We start from the raw sequence: 27,000 nt of genomic DNA, 5'->3' as shown, positions 1-27,000 counted from the left end.
AAACTTTAGAGACAGGGTATGATTTTCATAACCATTTTACAGGTGAGGAATTTGAGAGACAAAGAGGTTAAAACACTTGTCGTGGTCGCTCAGCTCAAAAGAGGAAGATTTTGATTTGAACTGAAGACCTCTGACTTCTGGTCTGATATTCCTTTCACTAAATAGAGCCTGATTACTTCACATAAAAGAGCCTGATTAAATTCTCTTGGCCAAGTCTCACACCAATCTATTACCTCTGCTTCTACTTAGTGGCCAAAGATTACACGTGTAGGCCTAGTTCAAATGCGTGCATTTCATTAGTGTAAAAGAGGGGACCCAAATCTACTCTTAAGAGTTGAATCCTATCATACCAGTTCCAATACTACAGCTCAGCAATGTCTCTGTTGCATCACTTATATGAAAGAAGATGTTACCGAGGTCTCAGGCCTCACTCGGCAGAGCCATAAAGACACGAAACGGGTGAAAGCCAAAGAAGAAGCTTTACTGGTTTGGCCAAGCAACAGAACACACAGGGACTTGTATCGCAAAAATGGCTCCCTGAACAATGGAGGACACAGTTTTTATTAGGTGCAAGAATGGCAGGAAGGAGCAAGGACGTTGATTGGTCTGGCCCGAAAAGGCATTTCCAAGGCAGTTCCATGGTCTGCGCTTGCTCAGTCCACAAGTGGTTTGGGGTAGTCTCTCAAACTGGATCTTAGGCTCAGACCCTTAGCTTCTGAAAGCCTTCCGCCAATCTTGGGCCGCTAAAGTTTTGTTCTGTCTGGCGGAAGAAAAGTTCCTGGGTCACCCACAGGACGGGGGATGATGGTTCTGCACGTCAGGCGGGCAAGATTTGGTCTTAACTGGTTCGGTGGTCTGTGACCCTAGCCTAGCTTTTTGTTTTGTTTTGTTTTTTATCTTGGGCAGGAAGTTGGCCAATTGCCTTAAAAAACATCTGGAGAAACCAGTTAGAAGGGGAGGGGTTCGTGCTACTTTACTTACAAGTTGGGGGTTGGTAGTGGTACCCGGAGGCTGTCGGCCTCAAGAGGTAGATAAATTAAGCCTGCTGGTGAAACCTAGAAAAGAAATGTGCAAGAATAGTTAAGGGCTTCCTGATAATTCTCAAAGAAATGGAATGAATTATTCCAATGACCAGGCCAAACAGGTGATGATGGCTTTTTCAACATTTTTGAGGAACAAGTTGAAAAAAAATAAATGAGGACCATAGAAAAACATTTAATGATGAAGAATTAGGAGAACAGTTTATGGGCTATGTACCAAAACCATGTATAATAGTCCAGTTCTCTAAGGACAATTTAAGGGATCGTTGATGACATTTCAGCTTATTGAGATTTATTCTTTTTAACCTTAAACATTCAATTTAGAACCTAATCCCTGGCTTTAAAACCTAATCCCCAAATAAGATGTAGTATACTTAACTATTTTTTTAAATCAGTGAAACAGAGGAGGTTTCAATGACAGTGTGACAACTTATACAGATCTGCATTCAGATTTTAGCTTTCTAATTTCCTAGCTATGTGATTTGAACTAAAACCAATTATGACTTGTAGTTGGTTCCTGAGCCTCAGTTTCTTCATCTGCAGAATGACAGTAATGTTCCTGTATCACTGGCTTATCGTGAGAATTAAAAGAGTTAAATATATGTAAACGTTTCTGTCACATAGTAGGCCCGTAAGTGTAAATTTTCTTTTTCTTTAACATAGTTTCTGCCCCAGCTTCCAACTCCGTTATGAAGCACAGGTTTTGTTTTTGTAGTTACTGTTGCTGTCACTGTTTATTTTTAGATTTTATCCAAGGGCAAAATTGTACACTTTGGTACAAGGGAGAAATTTCCCGATTCATCTTATCAAAGTATAAATATTCCAGTGACACAGAATATGGTTCCTTCAGCTCGTCTCCTGGTCTATTACATCGTTACAGGAGAGCAGACAGCAGAATTGGTGTCTGATTCGGTCTGGTTAAATATTGAAGAAAAATGTGGCAATCAGCTTCAAGTAAGTCACAAAGTATAAATTACAATCTGATTTTCTCCTGAATGAAGAGGCTGTAAACATCTGTACAAAGTTTTGTCTTATGCAGATGACCTTTTCTTTTTCAAATGACCTTTTAGGTTCACCTGTCTCCAAATACAAATGTATATTCTCCAGGCCAAGATGTATCTCTAACTATGGCAACTGAGTCGGATTCATGGGTGGCTCTGACAGCAGTGGACAGCGCTGTATATGGAGTCCGAAGAACGACAAAAAAGCCCATGGAAAAAGTTAAGTAGTGCATTGCTGTGGTTAAGGTGCATGGCATGGCTCAGCGCAGTGATTTACAAAGTGTGGCCCCCAGGGTAGGTTGTGAAGGAAGAATTAAAGAAAAATCTTTTCCAGTTGCCACCTAGTCGATTCCAACTCGTGGTGACTCCATACGTGTCAGACTAGGACTATGCTCCATAGAGTTTTCAGTGGCTGGTTTTTCAGAAGTAGTCGTTTCTTCCAAGACACCTCTGGGTGGACTCAAACCACCAACTTGCAGTTAGTAGCTGAGTGCATTAATGGTTTGTGCCACCCAGGGACTCCAAGAGAAAACTAGGCCTGCTTTTCTATAATCTCCTCAAAGCACTGGTTCTCAGGAAAGTAAGCCATCCTTGTGTTAGTCCCCAAAGCAGAGGTCCATCCTGCTTTGTGTTTCCAAGTGTGGATTTAAGCACTTGGAGAAACTGTGGAGACATTGTGCCGAGTGAAATCAGTCAGACACCAAAGGACAGCTACTAAATGATCTCACTGACATGAAATACCTAGAATAAGCAAAGGCATAGAAAAAAATGCATAGAGAACAAAGTAAATTAGCGATCACCAGAAGCTAAGGAATTATTGCTTAAGGGGTACCATGGTATAAAGAATTTAATTTTACCTAAAGTAATGTGGTCCTGCTCTGTTTCCTGAGGGACAACTCTAAACCTTTGGAATTTCTTGAGTAATTGAGATACCTTTGTTAATCCAAACAATACCTGGTGTCAACTAACCTCAGGAGGCATGATTTAATCTATCATGTATATGCATGTAATGAGGACTTAGTCATGACTGAGACCAGTATAGGTTCAGAACTAGGAGACTCCTGATTAGCAAAGGGAGAGTGATGCATCCTTTTTGAGATATGCAAGCCCCCAGTTGGAAACCCTCCAAGATTTCACCCACGTATCTCTTCCTTATGATGATACTAGCTTGTATCTTTTTGCTGTAATAAATCTATAATCATAAATATAGTGACACAGAATATGGTTCCTTCAGCTCGTGAACTCCTTTCTGTGAGTTGTGTGAGTCATCCCAATGAATTATCGAACCCAAAGGGGTAGTGGGAGTCAGCAGGTGAAAGTGAGGGAGCCAGGGGATGCTTACAGCTGGCATCTGAAGGGGTAGAGGGAAAACCCTGAATTAGCAGCCAGCAGGTCAGAAGTAAGGATATTGTGTGGACTCCCAAGTATTGGAGCTGGCATCTGCTTATTTGACAGTCTGAAGAACAGTGTCCCTTCAGCTTATGAGCTCTGACCTAGCTCCAGGTGTCTAGGGGCAGAAAGAGAGAGTGCTATGTCAGAGATGATTGAGAAATGGGGAAGTGGGGGTTTGATTAATCTTCACATTTTGGGAATTGAATTTATGGGGGTTGCTATGAGTCGGAATTGACTTGACAGCGATAGGTTTTTTTTATAAAAAATAAATAAATAAATAAATAATTTTTTTTAATTCTTAAAGGTACTAAGTTTCTATTTAGGATGATGGAAAAGTTTAGAAATAGATAGTGGTGATGCTTGTACAACATTATAAATGTAATTAATGTCACTGAATTGCACACTTAAAATGATTAAAATGGCCAATTTTTTATATGTATTTTACCACAATAAAAAAAAAAAGTCCATTACATACACCAAAATAAAAACAAACAAACAAAAAATATGGCCATAATAGCAATTACATTGGGATTATTTTTTGTACATTTGTTTTATTGTAGCAATACAAAAGAAGGCTGGATAAACCTCTGAGTTTATTTTGGTTTTTTTTTCTTTCTTTCTTTCTTATTAACATCTGTGGGGTAAAAGAACTTGGAAGCAATTCAGCTCCCGTAAGTTCCCAATTATCTCCACTATGCTGAGGTACTATTTTCTAGCTTAAAGTTATTTGAACAAGAAAGAGAAAATATGAAATTGTGAAGTTAAAAGCATTCAGAGAAGAAAGAATATTCAGAGGTCAAAATTAAAGCTGGTCTAGCTCCCAAAACAAGTTCTCACCCAGTTAGGATCTAGACCCCTCCCCCTAAAGATCACAAGAGGTTGTACTATTTTTAGCAATTTAAAAATTAACTTGTTTATTAAATCATTCAGGCATTCACTCATTTATTCATTTTTTTTTTTTTTGACATTAGATTGCAGCATGCATTCTCTGTATGGGTCAGTTTCTAAGAATCCCCTCATCAAAGCTATTTGCTTAAGATTTAGTTTTTGATTTAATTTTGAATAGGCATCTATTTATGACTATACAAAAGGACAAAACTAAAGAAATAAAGTTGGGAAGACTGGGGAATTTGGTTCTTGGTAATTTGATAAATGAGTGGCCTTTGTATTTCTCAGGTTTGTTATAACTATGTAACAAGCAGTATGCTTTGGAGGAATGACTTAGACATCTGAATAGGCTCAACATTTTGCCTTTCTGGGCAGGTATTTCAAGAGTTAGAGAAGAGTGACCTGGGCTGTGGAGCAGGTGGTGGCCACAACAATGCCGATGTATTCCATCTGGCAGGACTCACCTTCCTCACCAACGCAAATGCAGATGACTCCCAAGGAAATGGTAAAACATTCAGGCTTTACAAAACATTTTTTGTTTATTTTTCAAATTAATTAACTAAAATTTACACTGATAATTTGCCTCCCAGACCTCATTTTTGTCCCTCCTCCAAAGTATTTTCTGTAGTGGTCTTAGAATATCATATGACTCTTTAACTCCCCTGGATAAAATGTTTCACTGGCCTTCAAGATAAAGTACAAATTCTTGTGTGTAGTGCTCAAAGTCTTCCATGATTTTCTCCCTGCTCTCTCCAGCTTTATCTCTTACCTCGCTCCAACTCACTTTATGTTTAAGCCATACAGAACCAAGCATAGTTCTTAGGTGGCCCCATCAGGACCACTTTCCCCTTTGTTAATCTGGAGAAGCTAGTGAGAATCATCTCCTCTATGGGACCTCATCTCTATAGAGGATTAGTTGTTCCCTCCTTTATAGAGATGATACCATAGAGACTAATCCTTTAAACCAAAACCAAACCCAGTGCTGTCGAGTCGATTCCGACTCATAGCGAGCCTATAGGACAGAGTAGAACTGCCCCACAGCGTTTCCAAGGAGCGCCTGGCAGATTTGAACTGCCGACCCTTTGGTTAGCAGCCGTAGCACTTAACCACTACACCACCAGGGTTTCCTTTTAACAAGTAATAAAATAACAGTGTATCATTGCACATTCTCACACTTAATTATTCATGTGTCTTGTCTCAGCCACTGCACTGTGAGCTCTTTAAGGGCAGGGACTACATCTTAATTATCTTCATTCTATGGTTTTAAATTATATTTGGTAGTATGGCATTCATGTTTATATTTGTAATAACCCATTGCTGTCAAGTCATTCCAACTCATAGTGACCTTATAGGACAGAGTAGAATTGCCCCATAGAGTTTCCGAGGAGCACCTGGTGGATTCAAACTGCCAAACTTTTGGTTAGCAGACATAGCATTTAACCACTATGCCACCAGGGTTATCATAAAGAGCAAAAAATAAAAACAGCATACACAACAAAAGCTTCGGTAACTCTAAATGCCTTACTCTTTATCATCAGTGGAGAAAACAAGTCATAATGAGATGTGCGGTGCACTAGGCCTTATCCAAAACAGAATCTCCGTTTATTTAAATAATTGTGTGTAAATGGTTGTTTTTGTTTGTTTTTAGATTTTCTCTCATTTTTTTCCTTTTTCTTCTTTGTTTTTACTTTTTTTTAAAACAGATGAACCTTGTAAAGAGATTCTCAGGCCAAGAAGAATGCTGAAACAGATGATAGATGAAGAAGGTACTCTAAAACTTTCATGTGATTGGAAAAAAGATTATGGTCATATCATTCAGGAGCTGGGAAAAACTGAACATTATATAATTTCCCATAATTCAAGTACAGTGGCTGAAAAAAAAATACATACAGATGTGTAGCTCACCTCCCTCAGAAAGATTTATCCAAACAAATGCAATAGCTCATTTGTTGTTGTCGTTAGATGCCGTCAAGTTAGTTCGCACTCACAGCGACCCTGTGTACAACACAATGAAACACTGCACGGTCCTGCATCATCCTCACAATTGTTGCTATGCTTAAGCCTATTGTTGCAGCCACTGTGTCAATCCATCTCATTAAGGGTCTTCCTCGTTATTGCTGACCCTCTACCAAGCACAATCTCCTTCTCCAGGGACTGGTCCATCCTGATAACATGTTCAAAGTATGTGAAATGAAGCCTCACCATCCTCGCTTTTAAGGAGCATTCTAGCTGTACTTCTTCCAAGACGGATTTGTTCATTCTTCTAGCAGTCAATAGTATATTCAATATTTTTTGCCAAAACCATAATTCAAAGGCACCAATTCTTCTTCCATCTTCTTTATTCATTGTCCAGCTTTCACATGCATATGAGGTGATTGAAAACATTATGGCTTGAGTCAGGTGCACTTTAGTCCTCAAGGTGACATCTTTGCATTTTTTCTTAACACTTTAAAAGGGTCTTTTACAGTGGATCTGTCCAATGCAATACAACATTTGATTTCTTGACTGCTGATTCTATGGGTGTTGCTTGTCGATCCAAGTAAAATGAAATCCTTGATAACTTCAATATATTCTCTATTTACCGTGACGTTTCTTATTGGTCCAGTTGTGAGGATTTTTGTTTTCTTTATGTTAAGGTGTAATCCATACCAAAGGCTGTAGTCTTTGTTCTTCATCAGAAAGTGCTTCAGGTCCTCTTCACTTTCAGCAAGCAAGGTTGTGACAACTGCAGATTGTGGGTCGTTTATGAGTTTCCTCCAATCCTGATGCCACACTCTTCTTTACATAGTTCAGCTTCTCCAATTATTTGCTTAGCATACAGATTGAATAAGTATGGTGAAAGAATGCAAACCTAATGAACACCATTCCTGATTTTAAACCACTCAGTATTCTTTGTTCTGTTCGAATGACTGCATAAGCATAATTAAGTGTTCTGGAATTCCCATTCTTCGCAATAGCTCATTTGCCATAGCTTTAATCTGAGGAAAATACCAAAACCCATTGTAGTTGAGTCGGTTCTGACTCATGGTGGCCCCATGTGTTACAGAGTAGAACTGAGCTCCATAGGGTTTTCTTGGCTGTAATCTTTATGGAAGCAGATCGCCAGGCCTTTCTTTCACAGTGCTGCTGGGTGGGTTCAAACTGCCAACCTGTCAATTAGTAGCTGAGCACAAACCTTTTGGACCACCCAGGGACCTCTGGGGAAAATAGGTCTTTATTATTTCTGTCTCTAAAATCTAAAAGGTTAATGACAAAATCCACGATTTGACGAACTTGGGATATACCTAGAAATCTATTTCTTCTATTTCATGTATTAACAGTTAATAGAATTTTGGATTATTCTTCAGGAAGCAAGTCTAGTTTAATAATTAAACAAGCCTTGGTTCTTTTTAAATAATTCATTAAATGCTCATATGATAATTGATGATGTTAAAATAGAACACTGAACTGTGAATCAGGGATTTGTGTTCAACTAATAATCATATTCAGAGTGATATGATAATTCCTCCCAATTGTATATAAGAAAACAAAAAAAAAAAAAAACCAAACTTGTTGCCTTCTAGTTGATTCTGACTCATAGCGACCCTATAGGACAGAGTAGAACTGCCCCGTGGGGTTCCCATTTGTATATGAGTTATATTAATTCTAACCTTCATTCTAAGCTAATGATATGAAGAGAAATACATTGATTTACTTTAGCACATACAATGAAGGATCCCAGTAGTGAGGAGTCCACAAACCATGTCATATAAGAAATATATTTTTTTAAATAGGCTGTTTAGCGTGAAGAAAGAAATATTTGTGTAGTGATGATACCCTTTGCCATCAAGTCGATTCCAACTCTTAGGAACCCTACAGAGCGGAGTAGAATTGCCCCATAGAGTTTCCAGGGAGCGGCTTGTGGGTTTGAACCGCCGACCTTTTGGTTAGCAGCTGAACACTTAAACCACTGTGCCACCAGGGCTCAGTAGTGATGATAAAACTAAGAAAGACTAACCCATTGCCATCAAGTCAATTCTGACTCATAGTGACCCTATAGGGCAGAGTAGAGCTGCCCCATAGGGTTTCCAAGGAGTGGCTGGTGGATTCAAACTGCTGGCCTTTTGGTTAGCAGCTGTAGCTCTTAACACATACACCACCAGAGTTTCTGTAGTGATGAGAGCCATCTTCAAATATTTAAAGGCTCTCATATATATAACATATTCTACCTAAAGAAGAGTGCTGAATCAATGGTGCCCGTTTGAAAAGTTAGTATTTAGCTTAGTTGCAGGAAGCCCTTAACCATTTAGTGTAAAATCGAATGGATTTCCTAATAGGTAGCATTCTCCCCATTCCTAGAATAGTTCCAAGCAGTGGCCAAGCCATCAACTAGTCAAGGCTATTATGGGACGGGGTCGTGGGTCAGAAGAAACCAGGTATCCTTTGAGATCCCGTCTAATTCTGAGATGTTCTGACTCTGTGCATGATCAGGTACACTTGTGTTATTACCATTTCAGCTGCTAAATACAAGCACGCAGTAGTGAAGAAATGTTGTTATGATGGAGCCTCCCGTAACGATGATGAAAGTTGTGATCAGCGAGCTGCACGGATTACCATAGGTCCGAGATGCATCGCAGCTTTCAACGAATGTTGTATCGTTGCAAAGAAGTTCCGTGATGAGAACCCTCATAAAAATATCCAATTGGGAAGGCTACGTAAGTTTGACATTTTCTACCAGAATTCTGCCTAATACAGGGAATTTTGTGGAATTATACACTGCTAAGAAAGGGAGCTTTCATGCTCTACTTAAAAGTGAAAGTAGAAAAAATAACTTGCAAATGCCAATAAGAAAAAAATCGGTTATCATTTTTGAGAACTCAAAGAGCAGAGTGTCCTAGTCAAGACCCAGTACAAGTCAAGACCCAGAACCAACTCATTCTATAAAATTGAATGATGATTTATCATCTCTGACTCTCAATGTCCTCATTTTTAAAGCAAGAAGCTTGGACCAGATGATATCAAATATGCCTTTGAGTTCTAAACTTCTACAGTTCTGTGAAATTACAACCACTGAAAATTCTGTTTATACCTACACTAAGTAAATATAGCATAAGATTTATAAGGTTAAGTGTATTTATATGAACAAATGAAATCTTATTTCTCTTTCAACCACAATGTATATTTTCAGAATCTATAGATTCGATAGTACTATTTTTTTATAGAACTCTTATAATTTAAAAGCTTTTAGACTTCCCTTGCATACACACACACACACATATACAAAACTCAAGCAGAATGACAGCTTCTGTTTTATAATCTGATTGTTTTGCTTAACAGTATATCTTAAACATTGTCTGTATCAGTAAATATATTTCTAAAAACATGATTTCTATGGCCATTTACCAAAACCATACTATTAGATATTTAGGTTGTTTTCAAGTTTTTGCTGATAAGCAGTACTTTAATGAGAAACCTAATTCATATATTTTTCACTGTCTTAAGTTTCAACTATAATCATCTGGTTTGGTTTCAACTGCATGGTATTAAAATATTATACTGTGAAAATATTCCTGTATCATATTAGAAGAAGCTGTGTTTTTTCAATCAGATTTACTGAGGTGTAATTTATATTTAACAAAATTCCCAATATTAAGTATAGAATTCAGTGAGTTTTGATAAAACTATACAGTCATATAACCACCACCACAATGATGTAAAATATTTCCATCACCCCCACAGTTACCTCATGCCCCTTTGCAGTCCCTACTTCTGGCCTCTGGCAGTCACTAGTCTATTTCCTGCAACTGTAGTTTTGCCTTTTCTAGAATGTCATATAAAAGGAATCAGTAATATGTAGACTATCATCTCTGGCTTCTTTCATTTAGTATAATGTTTTTGAGATTAATCTGTCATTGCACATACTAGTAGTTCATTTCTTTTTATTGCTGAGTAGTATTTTGTAGTATGGATATGTGACAATTTTTTATCCATTCACCAGTTCATGGACATTTGGGCTGTTTCCAGGTTGGGGATATAATAAATAAAGCTGCTATGAGCATTGAAGTTCAAGTCTTTGTGTAAAGATATGTTTTTATTTCTCTGGAGTAAATACCTAGGGTTAAGATTATTGAGTCTTTGGGTAACTTATGTTTAACTTTATAAGAAACTACCAAACTGTTTTCCAAAGTGGTTAAACCATTTTGCACTCCCAGCAGAATGTATGAAAGTTTCAGTTTCTCCACAAGCTTATCAACTCTTGGTAGTGGGCATGTAGTGGTATCTCACTGTGGTTTTAATTTCAACTTCCTTGATGACTAATGGTACTGAGATTATTGTTCATTATCTAATGAACATCACATCACTTTGTAATATGTCTAATAAAATATCTGGCCTTGGGTAGTTTCCTCTTAAGTATACACACAGAAGTACTAAGCCGAAGACTCAATGTGTTCCCTCTGCAGATCTCTGGAACTCACTCTGTGCAGCTCCCTTCTTGATGGTATTCTGCCCCTCATTCTAGACACCTTGGTCTCCCAAAACTTCTTCCTCTGTCACCTCAACTCAGCAAGGCCACCAAGCTCTGCTTGGGTTCCTCTCCTCACTTGAAGCCTGTAAACTGCCTATAAACTGGAGCAATTTTAAGGTTCACCTAATTTTTCTCCCTTCTCTCAGGGATCACAGTCCTGTATGCTTATGTTCTAATGTCTGAAAACCTTTGTTTTATGTATTGTGTCTGTTTTCTAGGTGTTTTTTGTTTGTTTGTTTAAGGCAGAAGGATAAATCTAGTCCCTGGTAGTCTATCTTGGACAGAAGACATTCTGGCCATTTTTATTAAAGTAAATATAAGTAAGTCTCTGAATTGAGGAAGAGAATCACATGAAACCTTCCTATTTTATAATGTAAACACAATTATGAAAATGCAAATGACTTTATAGACTGACTAGTGTCTTATATAATCTCAGGAACACTAAACATTTAACAATATGAGAAATAAATCATTAAAGGTACTTGTACGCTTACTTATTTTATTTGTCAGTGCTATTTGTGAAGAAATTCTAAGGCCTCCGTGGTTGTATTTTGACATCACAAAACAAAGTGTTTCATTGATAAATTTCAAAACCTTCCAGAAGATGCTTAAGTTATAGATTAGCAGCCATATTTTAAAACTCAGCTATAAGTAGAATTTAGGTTGTTTTTCCACAGTTAAATAAACCTTTTCCTCCAGAACTGAAGAGCCTGTTACCAGTCAGCAAGCCAGAAATTCGAAGCTATTTTCCAGAAAGCTGGTTATGGGAAGTTCATCATGTACCCAAAAGGTATTCTATTTCTTTGACATTCCTCTGAAAAATGTGGAAACTTGCAAATATTATGGCCAAAAATCTGGAAACTACTCATCTCCAAATAGTTTGAGAGTTTAGATGATACTACCACTTGGTCAAGTTTTTTTTTTTCCTGTAGTAATTGCTTCCAAGGCAGGATTAACTGTTGGTAAAGAAGGGTCCTACTCCATTTAATTTCATTTCACCTCAATAAGTACTCATTGAGCACAAATTTCATTTCACTTCAATAAGTATTTATTGAGCACAACTATGGGGCCCTGGTGGCACAGCGGTTAAGTGTTTGGCTGCTAACCGAAAGGTTGGCAGTTCGACTCCACCAGCCGCTCCTTAGAAACCCTGTGGGGCAGTTCTACTCTGTCCTATAGGGTCACTATGAGTCAGAGTTGACTTGATAGCAGTGGTTTTTTTTTTTTTTTTAATGTATCATGCAGTACATTAAGCACATATTTCATGCTAAAATATCTGTGCTATAAAACAAACATTGATTAATAAGAGGTTCTTTTCTTGTTCAAGTCCTTCACTCAACACATTGTTATGGAATGCCTGCTCTGTAGCAGACACTGAACACAGTGATAAACAGAATGAATCCCTAACCATCATCCTTCCTGGGTGGGCTCTAAGCACCAACTTTGCAATGAGCAGTCAAGGCACTGACTCCAGAGCCTTGCAGTAGCCTCCTAATAGGTCTCCTTGCCTCTACCCTTGCCCCTCTTTAATTCTTCCTGCACCATGTTGTCCATTTCATCTGACATTCCCCTCAGGTAGCACTTCCTGGTAAGCTTTCCCTGGCTCCCTCTTACCCCACCACTGACCCTCACCCGCACCAGTGACTGTATTAATTATACCTCTCAATAGCACCCTATTCTTAACCCTGTTGCATTTATCACACGCTGTTGTAGTGGTCTATTTACTTGTCTGTCTTCCAAATTAAATTTTAAATACCCAATGGCAAGGACTAAATTCAGATTACTATTTCATATCTAGGATCTGGCATATGGACCTGCCTTGTAAAGGCACTAAAATAAATATATTGAATGAATGCACACTGCCTCTCAATTTTTTTAATGCTTTTTTGGTACAGTTATTATAGTGAATTGCAATTTATTTACTTAAGTATTTCTTCACTGAACTGTAAGCTGCTTGGAAGCAGGACTATGTCTTATAAATGCTGTATACCCAGTACTTAGCACTATGTTTGGCACAAAGTTGGTGACCAGTGCTCTCTGTTGAATGAAATAAATGAATATAAAAGCTTATTTTTAGTCAGAAATTTTTTGGTTATATCAACTTTGTATAAGCAGTGTTAAGATGTACTTTTTAAAGAACATAAAACACAATGAACATAATTTTTCTTTGTGTTATACATTTTGATTTGTGATGTTTCAAAGATATTCTGAATATGAACTCTCATCAAGCAGGTACAATGTCTAAAAACATTGAACATGTAGAAGTACTGCATATGTTTTTCTTGCTTGCTTTTTCCTTAATGCCAGATTTGAGTTTGTCTTTTTGTGATTTGCTCCTTTCTTCTAAAAATAGTATGAAGCAGAAATTCTTTTAACAGATGCTTCGGTCAAGTTGGGTTAATCAATTTTCCACTGTATTTGAATATCAACATTTTCACTTCCAGAAACCAACTGCAGTTTAGGCTACCTGACTCTCTAACCACATGGGAAATTCAAGGTGTTGGAATTTCAGATAGTGGTAAGTAAGCTTAACTTATATACACATTTAAGTAATGATTTGCTTATCAAGATGTAGTTCTTTGTTATTAGGTATTTAGTTTACCCAGGATTTAAATGGTATTCATTTTTGAAATATTATTTTTTTTGTGTTACAAAAAGATTTGCATATACTTACATGGTTGAGTCTATCTGTTTGTTCTTTTGCTTTTCTATTAGCCATTACTTTATAAATGCTGATGTCAAATGCCCATTTTCTTTTGCTTTTTCTCAGTGACTAGGAGCTTGGGTGGAGGTAGAAACAGATATGTGACTTCTGTCCTGGCTGGTGCCCTTATTATTATTATTTTTTATTGTGATAAAATATATATTACATAAAATTTGCAGTTTTAACCATTTCAAGTGTACAATTCCTTGGCGTTAATTATACTCACAGTGCTGTACAACCACCACCGCTATTTGTTTCCAAAATTTTTCAACACTCCAAACAGAAGCCCTGTACGCATTAAGCACCAACTCCCATTCTGCCCCCAGCCTATGGCAGCCATTGATCTGCTTTCTATCTTCATGCATTTACCTATTCTAGATATTCCATGTAAGTGGGATCATACAATATTTGTCCTTTTGTTTTTGGCTTATTCCACTTAGCGTAGTGTTTGTAGGGTTCATCCATGTTGTAGCATGTATTAGAACTTCATTCCCTTTTATGGCAGAATAATACTCCATTGTATACATTTACCACATTTTGTTTATCCCTCCATCTCTTGATGGACACTTGAGTTTTTTCTGCCTTTGGCTATTGTGAATGATGCTATGATGAACATTGGTATACAAGTATCTATTTGAGTCCCTGCTTTCAATTCTCTTGGATATATACCCAGGAGTGGAATGCTGGATCATATGGTAATTCTTTGTTCAACTTTTTGAGGAACTGCCAAATTTTCTTAGCAGCCATACCATTTCACACTCTCACCAGCAATGGACAAGGGTTTCTTTAATTTCTCCACATTATCCAATACTTGTTATGTTCCATGTTTTTTATAATAACCATTCTAGTATTCTAGTGGGTATGCAGTAATATCTCATTGTGGTTTTGATTTGAGTTTCCCTAATGACTAATCTAATGTGCTTTTGTAGTGATGTAGTGCAGATATTTTATAAATAGCTTTAGGGTTGGTTTTGCTTACTTGTTTGTTTGCTGTTTTTTGTTTTTACAAAATCTTAGCTTCCACAATCAAAATTTTATACCTTTTACATAGTACCAATAGTGAATAGCTTAAAAAGAGATTTGAAATATTCATCTACAGATGAATGAACAAACAAAATAAGGAATATACATACAGTGGAATATTACTCAGCCATAAAGTGAAATGAAGTCCTGATACATGCTACAACATGAATGAACCTTGAAAATATTATGATGAGTGAAATAAGTCAGGACAAACATTGTATGATCCCACTTACATGAAATGGGCTAGTGTATAGAGACCAAAGCTTATTAGTGGTTACCAGGGTAAAGGGGGGGAGGGGAGAGTTATTGCTTAGGGGGCAATGAGTTTCTGTTAATGGTGGTGAAATAATTTGGAAAAGGATAGTGGTAATAGTTGTACAATATGATGCATGTAATCAATGTCACTGAATTATACCGTAAAAATTGTTGAATTGGCAAATGTTTTGTTATATATATTTTTGTCACAATTAAAAAAAGAGATTTGGTGCTTTAGTTGATAAATATTTTCATGATTTAAGTAGAATTAAATATTTGTTGAATAAATGAAGTTTTCTGTTAGTATCGATAATCAACAAAATAAAGATCCATGAGTAGAAAATTCAAGAACATGGGGAAATAGTGCAGAGAAAAACATGACCTAATTTTTTTTTTTTTTTAACTTGAAGTAAAGCAAATGTGAGATATCCTAGTGCTAATAAAGTGTTGGAGGAAACCTCTAAGATATTTCTGCTTTGCTTTCACTTTGGGTTGAAGGTATATGTGTTGCTGATACTCTCAAGGCAACGGTGTTCAAAGATGTCTTCCTGGAAATGAATATACCCTATTCTGTTGTACGAGGGGAACAGATCCAATTGAAAGGAACTGTTTACAACTATAAGACGTCTGGAATACAGGTAAGTAGGTGTTTATGGTGTTAGAATAAATGGAGAAATAGAAGAAGAATCCTCTGGTTTTCTGAGAATTCTATTAGTGGAATTATTGCACACAAGCATAAAAGCTGAATTCAGTTCAGCGGTATAAACTAGTCACTTACGATGAGTATTATTCCATAAAATTTTATTGAAACACAGCCACAATCATTTGTTCAGGTATTGTTGATTATAGGGTTGGATAATTGTGACAGAGACCATATGTGGCACTTCCATTGCTTTGCACGCCTGCTCGTGGTGCAATACAAATTATAGTGACACAAGTTCAACTCGACCGCATTTTAAGGGTCACACATATTGCCATAGTATGATGTTTTATTTAATTTTTTATTATCAGTGCATTTCTAGAATATCAAAATAAGAAGCAAGAACAACTGTGATATCTCAGTGTTAGTCCCCATTAATTAACTTTCCTCTTGAGTATGGGTCACACTCTCCTATTTCATTATATCTAGTAATTTGGAATTGAACTTTGGAGTTTACTAATGAACTGCTATAGAGACTGTGGATTCTATTGTGTTCCTCTGAAGAGCTTTAATTTTTGTTTGTGTATATGTTTGTGTTTTAGCAAACAGTTAACTTGGCTTAACTCAATCCTAAACTCTGAAATCTCAATTTAGTTCTGGGATGCTTGGCGTCTGTGCTGTGTATGTGTACTTCAGGGGTCAGCCAGATTTGAACAAAGTTTATACACAGAGCTTGGAACGCCCTCTCTGAGGCTTTCTCCTTTCCGGGATTTACGCCCTCACTTTTTAGCTGTGGTGGTTGCTTCAACTCAATAAGACAGCAGGTTTCTAGTGGAGATTTAGCCATTCCTCAAGTCATTAGTGGGACCTATCTGCAGGTAAAAAGCTGTCAAAAGAGGAAACTCACCGTGTTATTCCTTCTTTCAAGTGTTACTCTCCCTTCCACTCGCTAGTGTATTTGGGTGGTATGTGTATATATATATGTGTGTGTGTGTGTATATATATATGTGTGTGCGTGTGTGTATATATATATATATATATACACATATATATATTAGCTATAAACTAGGGAGAAAATGTTTTCTCCCTAGTTTATACCAAAAAAAAAAAAAAAATACTAGGGGCAAAATATATATAATATATATTTTCTCCCTAGTTTATAGTTATTATTTGCAGAAGAGTTGTCCAATAGGAGCTACTTAGCTATTATTATTTGTAGGTGAGTTGTCCAGTAGGAGCTGCTTAGCTATTACTAAAAGCAGAACCACTGTCATAGTTTTTTCCAATATAGAAGCATGCTGTAGATTTTTATGAATATTCAGTATCAGTTTCAGAAGTTCCTTTCTATTCCCAATTTACTAAGAGTTTTTATAATGAATTTAGGTTGAATTTTATCAAATGACTCTTCACTCCACCTCTACCATCCTGGGGGAATCATTGGCCTCAGGGAACCCACTAGATTTCTCTAGCAGCTGTAGCTCCTGCCATACTCACTCACGTGGGGTGTTGTGTTTCCCAAGAAGATAGTTAAGAGGGAGAAGAAAGTTTCCATTTTTGAAAAATTCCTCAAAATTTGTTGTTGACTGTTGCCACTCTTTCTTGTTTTCCTGCTTGATTTGTTCTAGATCTTACGGGTTTGTTCTTTTGGGTACACTCTCAATTCTGTCAGCTTAGTAAATTTTGGAGAGGAGATGAAAAATATGCACCGTTTCAGCTAGAACTTAGTAGGTGCTATTATTACACCCATTACAAAGATAAAGAAATTGAGGATTGGAGAGATCGTACAACCTGCTCCTGTCACACCACTAGCATGAGGCTGAGCCAGGATTTAAACCCAAGTCTTAGTGGCTCCGGAGTTTGGTTATAAAATTAGGTACAAGTTAGAAGTTAATGATAGATAAGATTGGGAAAGTAAGTTGGAGACATATTGGGTAGGGCCTTGAATGCTAAGATATGGAGTTTTCAGTCTTTCATAAAACATCTTTTATTGAATACCAGAGGCTGAACTAAAGATACGAAGATGAATAAGACATGTAGAGTACCTTAGCCCAAGGCTTCCAGTGTCTACAATACCAACATATAAAGAGTCAAGTCACAAACGTGTAAAGAGACAGTGTAACCATTGCTATCACAACAATAGGAACAAAGAATTACAGAAGCGCCATATCTAATTTATTAGTTAACAGTATAAGGATGGTCACACATTTCTGAACCAGTGCTGAGTTTTCTAGATATCCCTTCACATTGACAAGCTGTACAGCAACTTAAGTGTGTGTTTTAGAAAGTCAAAAATGAGCTTTCTTCAAAGACTTAGAACCTAAGCGGTTACTTTAACACATTAAAGCACCAATGGAGAGTTTGTGTTCAGTTGACCATGTTGTTGTTGGTGGTGGTAGTTGCCAACAAGTCAGTTCCGACTCATGGATACTCCGTGTGTGTCAGAGTAGAACTGCCCCATAGGTTTTCTTGGCTGTAATCATAACAGAAGCACATCGCCAAGCCTTTTCTTATGTCGTAAAGTTGGGTGGGTTTGAACCACAAACCTTTAGGTTAGCAGTCTAGTGCAAACCATTTGTACTACCTAGCCAGGCTCAGTGGTTAAGATCTTGGCTGTTAACCATAAGGTTGGCAGTTTGAATCCGCCAGCTGCTTCTTGCAAACCCTTTGGGGCAGTTCTACTCTGCCCCGTAAGGTCACTATGAGTCAGAATCGACTTGACAGCAATGGGTTTATTTTTTTTAGTCGGGGTAAACTTTCCTTATTTTAGAGATAAAGTGTTTTGATATGATTCTTCACTTGCAATATTTCAGTTCTGTGTTAAAATGTCTACTGTTGCGGGAATCTGTACGTCGGGAAGCCCAGCTGTTGATGATCCGAGGGTAAAGCCCTCCAGATGTCTGCCTCAGAAAGTAGAGGGCTCCTCCAGTCACTTTGTGACATTCACTCTGCTTCCTCTGGAAATAGGCCTCCATAGTATCAACTTTACACTGGAGACTTCATTAGGAAAAGAAATCTTAGTGAAAACATTACGAGTGGTGGTAAGAAAAACTTGCTTTTTTTTTGATACTTTTTACAACTTTGTTTTCATTCTGAAAAAAAAAAAAATACATGCTACCAGCAACATGAGACACAGAGAGAGAAAATGATAAAGCAGATGTTAACTACTATGGATGGAGGGTATCCCAGATTTTTTGAGTATTCTTACAACTTTTTTATAAGTCTGAAATTGTATAAAAAATTTTAAAGATAATTATTGCTTATTTTGGAAAATATAGAAATATTAAAAAAAAAAGAAAAACCAAAGAGGAGAAAATAAAAATCACCAATAATGCTCAACCCTTTAAATACCCAATTTTAACAACTTGGTGTATACCCTTCCAGGATTTATTCCCCTTCCCACCCCCAACACATTCAGCAAATATGTCTTGAGAATCTATGTGCCAAAGGGCATGCGAGGTACTAGAGATACAACAACAAATAAGACACAGCCCTTGCATTTAAAGAACTTAGAGCTTAGAAAATTTTCCATTTTAAAAATGAATAAACAGCCAAAAAAAAAAAAAAAAAGAAAATTCATTTATCAAGTACTATTTACCTGCACTCTGTTGCGTGTTTTTGTGTTATCTTAATAAGAAAGGTTAAATGATTTGCAAAGAGTCACATGACTAGTTAATGACAGAGCTGGACCTTCCTAATTCTTCATTCTCTGAGTTCTGTTTATAGCCGTTAAAATCACTTCTGTAGACAGTTATTGACCCCTTTTGTGTAAGACGCACTCCCATGCATCCTTGCACCATGGTTCCATGCACAAACTCTGGAGCCAAGCTGCCTGTGTTTGAATCCTGGCTTCACCACTTCCTACCAGAATGTGACACTGGATAAATTATTAGATCTCTCTGTGTGTCAGTTTTCTTATCTGTCGAACAGGGGTAATAGTACTTATCTCTTAGGTTTGTTTTGATATTCAAAGTACTTAGACCAATTACCTGGCACATAATAACTTCTATGGAAGTGTTTCCTCTTATTGTATAGATAGCCAGAAATCTTATTCCTGCATGTATGTATGTAAGTATTTATATATACTTTGCCTTTTCCAAAAAAGGAATATTTTTAATTGGAAAAGTGGTGAAGAAAAGTTGATCTAAGGAATTCAGGTTATATAAAGTAACTTAATGTTTTCTGCCTTTATTTTAGCCAGAAGGTGTCAAAAGGGAAAGCCATGCTGGCGTTACACTGGACCCAAAGGGCATTTATGGTAGGCAAAACGATTTTGTATGTTATACGTTGCCTCTTGCTTTAAAAATTAAAGTGTGTATATAAACTGAAACACAATTATTCAAAATGTTAACTATCTAGAATCAGAAATTTCAATTTCTTAGCTCATTACCATTCTTCATAGCATTTGTTGTACCATAGTTTTGATGATGTAGAACAAAGAAAAATAATTCCATTAGCTTTAAATTCAAAGCATTGAAGAATTAATAATTGCAAGATTTTTCTTATATACCAGTCACTTTATATCCATCCCAATAAAATTTATAATATTTTTATATAAAACCATCAGTCCAAAGAACGCTTAAGGAAAAGTCATTCACATAATTATTTAGCACTCATTACTTGAAAACACAGTAGAGCTGATTACTCATTTAACCCAGACCTCATCCCTCCTGCTTCCTTGCTTTTACTTCAACTGAGGTATTCTGAATCTTTTTAAAGTTAGAATTTTGCAAACATTTAAGTGCTGAATCAAGGCCTACTTACATATGTATTTATGTAATTTAGAATGTGCTCAGTTAACAAATTCTTTTCTGTTCAACAAAAGATGACAGACTGCTGTGGTTCTTCTCAAATGGTTTAATTTTTTTCTTAATATTGTATCAAATCATTTTTCTTTCCTTTCAGTGATATAGCAATGGGAAAAAAACATTTACTTATAAATGAAGACCAGTATACTCAGAGTAAGAAGCCTTGGTGGTGCAGTGGTTAAGAGCTCAGCTGCTAACCAAAAGGTCTTTGCTTCAAATCCACCAGGGGCTCCACGGGAGAAAAAACTTGATGATCTGCTCCCATAAAGATTACAGGCTAGGAAACCCCATGGGCCAGTTCTACTCTGTCATATAGGGTCGCTATGAATTGGAATCAACTCGACAATATACTCAGAGCGCCATTTCCTCTGGGAAGGCACAGAATTGAACATCCTTTACATTTTCAATCAGTTGGGCATCATAAACTGAATAAGGATGTCTTCAGTAGAGCAACAAAAAACCAAATCTATATCCATATGCTAACTTCCTTCTCTAATTTTATTTTCACACAGATCTCCTCACAGCCTGCCCATTGTGAATGATTTATGGGGTAGAGATATTACAAGTTTTGGAGTTTTTTGGCCTAATGGAATAACTTTTAGCTTCTAAGGACCATTGTGTCCTTTGGCTTCTCTTCCTTTTCACCACTTGTGCCTCCTCTACTGACACCATTGCAAACAGCTTTCCAGAACAGCTTTGTCTTACTCATCCTAGGTGTGAACATCAGGGCCCCAAAATGGGAATGATTTTTCATTCAGAAACAAATCTCTCCTGTAAAAATCTTGGTAGAAGAAAGAATCTATGCCTCTTTTCAATCTTGTCTTGTGAACTTTTTCTCTTATTCTTTTAGGCAACTTAGATTTTGGTAACTTTGTTACTTTCTAGAAAGCCACATAGGGTAAGGAGCCCTGGTGGCACAGTGGTTAAGAGTTACTGTTGCTAACTAACAGGTCAGCAGTTCAAATGAAGCAGTTGCTCCTTGGAAAGCCTATGGGGCAGTTCTACTCTGTCCCATAGGGTCGCTATGAGTCAAAAGTGACCTGATGACAATGGACTTGGTTTTTTTTTTTTTTTTGGTTTAAATAGGGTAAAGATGACAATTCTTCCCAGGTTATTTCAGAGATTTTATTAAATACTTCCAATTGCTATAACAGTATGATAGTTCATTGAATTTGTTTAAACTATATATATATATATATATATACACACATATTTGGAAAAGTAAATGGACAATATGGTACCTTAGATACACGCACCGTAATGACTCCCTGAAAACAAAGACTCAAGAAACTAAGTAAAATAGACACAAAAAAAAACCTCATATCCCAGAACATTAAATGAAGAGTTCAGAAGACAGACTGAGCACAAATTCGAAGGAGAGGCAGAATGAGGCCAGCAGGAAAACAGAGATTTGTGGATCAACTGCGTCCTGCCAGTGGACACAGAGCAACGTGGCCATTTTGGGACGGCATCAAACAACAACCTGGAGTGAGGAACTCCAGAAAACAACTGCAAAGAGAGCACAGTTGATGGCAGAGATTCTGTACAGACAACCCCGGAAAGAAACAACAAGGTGGGCAGGCCACGGCCAGGGACAGGGCACCCCTAAGGGTGGGGGGGGTAGTGTGGGAGTGGTAAAGCTTTGAAACCAGGGAACCACAGGGAAGTGCCTCTAGAGCCAATGAAACAGACTGAGTCATCAGAACCTTAGAGAAGGATCAAGTGTAGACAGGGAGTGTACATTTGTGGGGGAGTAAAGGGGAGGAACAGAGAGGCAGGTGAGAGCTGCAACCCCTCTGGTGAGTGCAAGGAGGAAAAAAAAAAAAGGGAACTAGGAATTAGTGCTGGGATTGCTTGTTGGTGGAGGCACTCAGCCATTTATACGGGAGCCACCCAGTGAAAAGTCCACCCACAGAATAACAGCTGGAGTCCCCCCTCAGAACCTGCCCAGTGCCAAAGGGTCATCTGCATGCCATGTGCTTAGCATGTGCCCTGAGGTGCAAGCCACTCCCACCACACCTCCCTAAGGTATAGGAGCCCTGTGAAGACATGCACAAGCCTACCCAGTCACACTCATCACCCTCCCTTGAGGCACAGGAGGCCCACAGTGATGTGCAAGCCTGACCACACCCACCACCACCTCCCTAAGATGCAGGAACCCCACATCTGCTGCACCCACCCCAAGCCATTCAGCCCACTCAGCAATCACTGGCATACACGCTCCTGCTGCCAGACGGGTGACTGGGGGCACGAGACACCTCCTCCTGCCCCTGCCGCCCTGCCTGCCCAGCAACCAGTGGTGCAAGTTCCCATGCTACCACCTGGTGACCAGTGACCCAGGCACCTTTGTCCTGACCACCTGGCAGCCGGCAGTGTATACACACAGCACCCAACCCAGTGACCAGTGAGAACACTCCCTGCACCCATGCCCCAGTGACCAGCCAGACAGGCACATGACCTCATTAGCAGTGCCAGTCACATCCTGACAGGTGCCTTCTGCACCTCTGCCAAATGATGCGCAGAAGATTCTAGAGCCCTCAACCAACATCTGCGCGGCTGCAAAGTCACACATTTCACACCCAAACAGTTCCTGAAGGCCTTCTGCACTTGCACTAAAACACCTTGATGCCCTACTGATATGCCACCTACTGATATGCCAATTCATGCACACACAGCGGGCCTACCAATTCACTCCCTCACAGCAGATACAGAGACATCCTGCCCTGACCTCCAGAGAATGCACTAACTGCTAGCATCAACCTGGAAGGACCCCACAGTCCAACAAAGGCTGTGGAGGGACTCTGACCACCCAACACTTGTCATGCAATGTCAGGGAAAGAACTTACTCTCCTAACTCCACTCAATCCAGTAAGGGAATATATACAAGTCTACTACAGAGGACTCACATGTGGGTGAGACCCACCATACTCACTAGTGAGAGGAAATCACATCCAGCCAAGAGCACCACCAAAGTCAGACCTAGACCAGGACCACAAAACAACAACATTAAGATAGTATGAAGGAACAAAGATATTCTAAAGAGAAAGAGAAGAAACAAAGCCCCAGATACATCAAAACAAATATTTAAAAAATCAGCACAAAACAAACATACAAAACCAAAAAACCAAACCCAGTACCGTCAAGTTGATTCTGACTGATAGTGACCCTATAGAACAGAGTAGAACTGCCCCATAGAGTTTCCAAGGAGCACCTGGTGGATTTGAACTGCCGACCCTTTGGTTAGCAGCTGTAGCACTTAACCACTACGCCACCAGGGTTTCCAAACAAACATACATATAATCAATAAAGATATATATAAAGTAATTAACACATTAAAGTCTGGGAGACAGCAGACAATAACAAATCCTATGAAGAAACAGGATATGATGGCACAAACAAGTGACCAGAATGAAGGGGCAGAAAACCATCCTGAGGAAGAAAAGGTAATAGAACTACCTGATAAGGAATACAAAAGACATATATATAGGACCTTCAAAGAGATCAAGGAAAACACGGACAAAACCCTAGAAGAATTCAAGAAAACAACACAAGAACAAAATTCTAAAATAAATGGACAATTAGAAACCATACAAAAACAACAACTAGAATTCCAGAAGATTAAGAATAAAGTATCAGAAATAGATAACTCAATAGAAGGACATAGATATAGGATTGAATCAATGGAAGAAAGAATCAGCAAGATAGAGGACAAACCCCTTAACACTAATTTGTTTGAGGAACAATCAAAAAAAGAATAAAGAAAAATGAAGAAAGCCCAAGAGTTTTGTGGGACACTATCAAGAGGAATAATTTACGCACAATAGGAATTCCAGAACAACAGGAGGAAAAAAAAAAGTACAGAGAAAATTTTTGAAGATTTATTGCAGAAAACTTCCCTAATATCAAGAAAGATGAAAAGGTTTCCATCCAAGAAGCTCAATGAACCCCATACAGAATAGAACCCAAAAGAAAGTCACCAAGACATTATAATTAAACTTTCCAAAACCAAAGACAAAGAATTCTGAGAGCAGCTTGTGAAAAATGAAATATCACCTACAAAGGGGCACCAATAAGACTAAATGCTGATTTCTCAGCAGAAACCATGCAGGCAAGAAGGCAATGGGATGGCATACATAAAACTCTGAAAGAAAAGAATTGCCAACCAAGAATCATATATCCAGCAAAATTGTCTTTCAAATATAATGCTGAAACTAGGATATTCTCAGATAAGCAGAAATTAAGGGAATTTGTAAAAACCAGACCAATCTTACAAGAAATATTAAAGGGAGCCCTTCAGACAGAGAACCAATGATATCAGACAACAACCTGAGATTAAAACACATGACACCATCGCCCAGATACCAACTCAGATAAAGACTTCTCAAAAATAAAACAAAGCTACATGACTGAAAACAGCGAACCAGAGATGTCAGCCTGTAAGTGACGACAACTTCAAAACAAAAAAGGGAGAATAAATGGTGGTTATAGAAAGTCCATATGGAGGGGAAGTCAAGGAAGTATCAAGATATGACACATTGTTTTAAACTTAGAAAGATAAAGGTAAATTTCAGGGTAACCACAAAGAAAATTAATAAATCTACTCACCAAAATAAAGAAGAAAATAAGAAAAGACTCAGTAAACATAAAATCAAAACAACAAAGGGCATGAAAAGAAAAATCTATAAACAAAAAGAATTCAGCATGGAAAATTAAGTGTAACAAAGAAACTGTTAACACCACAAAAAAGAAAGCATAACAAGATGGCAGCAATAAATTTATAAAAAAAAAATTTATACTTATCAATAATTACACTGAATGTAAATGGTTAAATGCATCAGTCAAGAGACAGAGAGTGGCAGAATGGATGAAAAAAAAAAAAAAAAGACTCATCAATATGTTGCCTACAAGGGAAACGCCTTAAACACAAAGACGTTTAAGTAGGTTAAAAACCAAAGGATAGAAAAAAAATATGTCAAGCAAACAATGACCAAAAGAGAGCAGGAGTGGCGATAACAGTCTCTGATAAAATAGACTTTAAGTCAAAACCCATTATAAAAGAAAGGCATTATATAATGACTAAAGGATCGTTCCACCAAGAGGACATAACCATAATAAGTATTCACGCACCCAATGACAGAGCTCCAAAATACATACAACAAACTCTAACAGAACTGAAGAGAGAAATAGTACTACAATAATAGTAGGGGACTTTAACACACAGCTTTTGATGATGGACAAAACAACTAGAGAGAAACAATACAGAATATAGAAATAACGTAGTCAACCAACTCGACCTCGTGGACATATGCAGAACACATCACCCAACAGCAGCACAGTACACATTCTTTTCCAATGCACATGGATCATCCTCCAGAATAGACCATACTTTAAGTCACAAAGCAAGCCTCAATAAATTCAAAAACATCAAAATAATACAAAGCATCTTCTGTGATCGTAACACTATAAAACGAAAATCAATAACAGAAAAAATGAAATATATTAAAACTGAATAACACCTTACTTTAAAACTATTGGGTATAGAAGAAATTAAAAATGAAAATTAAAAAATTCTTAGAATCAAATGAGAACAAAAACACGACATACCAAAACCTTTGGGACACAGCAAAAGCAGTGCTTAGAGGAGAATTTATACCAATAAATGTACACATCAAGAAAGAAGAGCCAAAATCAGTAGCTTAACTCTACAACTTGAACAAATTGAAAAGGAGCAGCAAAAGTAGTCCACAGTCACCAGAAAAAAAGGAAATAATAAAGATCAGAGCAGAAATAAATGAAATAGAAAATGGAAAAAATCAACAAGACTAGAAGTTGGCTCTTTAAAAGGATCAATAAAATTGACAAATACCACTGGCCAAACTGACAAAGGAAAAAGTGAGAAGATGCAAATAACAAAAATAAGAAGTGAGATGGGTGACATTACAACAGAACCAACTGAGATAAAAAGGATCATAACAGAATATTATGAAAAATTGTACTCCAACAAATTTGAAAACCTAGAAGAAATGGACAAATCTCTAGAAACACACTACCTACCTAAACTAACACAAATAGAGGTAGAAAATTTGAACAGGCACATAACAAAAGAAGTAATTGAAGATGTCATTTCAATAAAAAAAAAAAAACTTCCAACCAAAAAAAGAAAAAGTCCTGGCCCAGACAGCTTCATTGAAGAATTCTACCAGACATTCAGAGAAGAGTTGACACTAGTTTGACTCAAACTATTCCAGAATATAGAAGAGGAAGGAATACTCCTGAATTCATTCTATGAAGCCAGCATAACCCTGATACCAAAGCCAGGCAAAGATACCACTAAAAAAGAAAATCACAGACCAATATCTCTCATGAATATAGACACAAAAATTCTCAACAAAATTCTAGACAACAGAATTCAACAGCATATCAAAAAAATAATATATCATGATGAGGTAGAATTCATACCAAGGATGGTTCAACATTAGAAAATCAATCTGTAATTTACCACATAAATAAAAAAAGAAAAAGAATCACATGATCATCTCAATCGATGCAGAAAAGGCTTTTGATAAAATCCAACAACTTTCTTGATAAAAACTCTCAGCAAAATAGGAATAGAAGGGAATGACCTCAATATAATTAAGGGCATATGTGTAAAACCAACAGCCAATATTATTCTCAACAGAGAAAGACTGAGAACTTTCCCCTTAAGAACAAACAAGACAAAGATGCCCTTTATCACCAACCTTATTC

The 27,000-nt window shown here is 37.4% G+C and overlaps 1 protein-coding gene across 3 annotated transcripts in view; it reads left to right on the top strand.

Annotated features, from left to right (window-relative positions):
* Positions 1–27,000, top strand: part of C5 (complement C5) — a 143,735-nt gene that overhangs the window by 70,092 nt on the left and 46,643 nt on the right. For all 3 annotated transcript variants that reach the window (XM_049896901.1, XM_049896902.1, XM_049896903.1), the window contains 10 exons: positions 1,785–1,994; positions 2,111–2,260; positions 4,697–4,826; positions 6,025–6,087; positions 8,818–9,015; positions 11,526–11,616; positions 13,271–13,344; positions 15,307–15,446; positions 18,259–18,486; positions 19,643–19,703. In XM_049896901.1, coding sequence (XP_049752858.1) covers positions 1,785–1,994; positions 2,111–2,260; positions 4,697–4,826; positions 6,025–6,087; positions 8,818–9,015; positions 11,526–11,616; positions 13,271–13,344; positions 15,307–15,446; positions 18,259–18,486; positions 19,643–19,703 — 1,345 coding nt within the window. The remainder of the gene's footprint in view (positions 1–1,784; positions 1,995–2,110; positions 2,261–4,696; positions 4,827–6,024; positions 6,088–8,817; positions 9,016–11,525; positions 11,617–13,270; positions 13,345–15,306; positions 15,447–18,258; positions 18,487–19,642; positions 19,704–27,000) is intronic.

This window comes from Elephas maximus, chromosome 9, assembly GCF_024166365.1.
Source record: "Elephas maximus indicus isolate mEleMax1 chromosome 9, mEleMax1 primary haplotype, whole genome shotgun sequence".
Lineage (NCBI taxonomy): Eukaryota > Metazoa > Chordata > Mammalia > Proboscidea > Elephantidae > Elephas > Elephas maximus.
The sequence above is the reverse complement of the archived record's forward strand: the minus strand, read 5'-3'. Positions and strand labels throughout refer to the sequence as shown.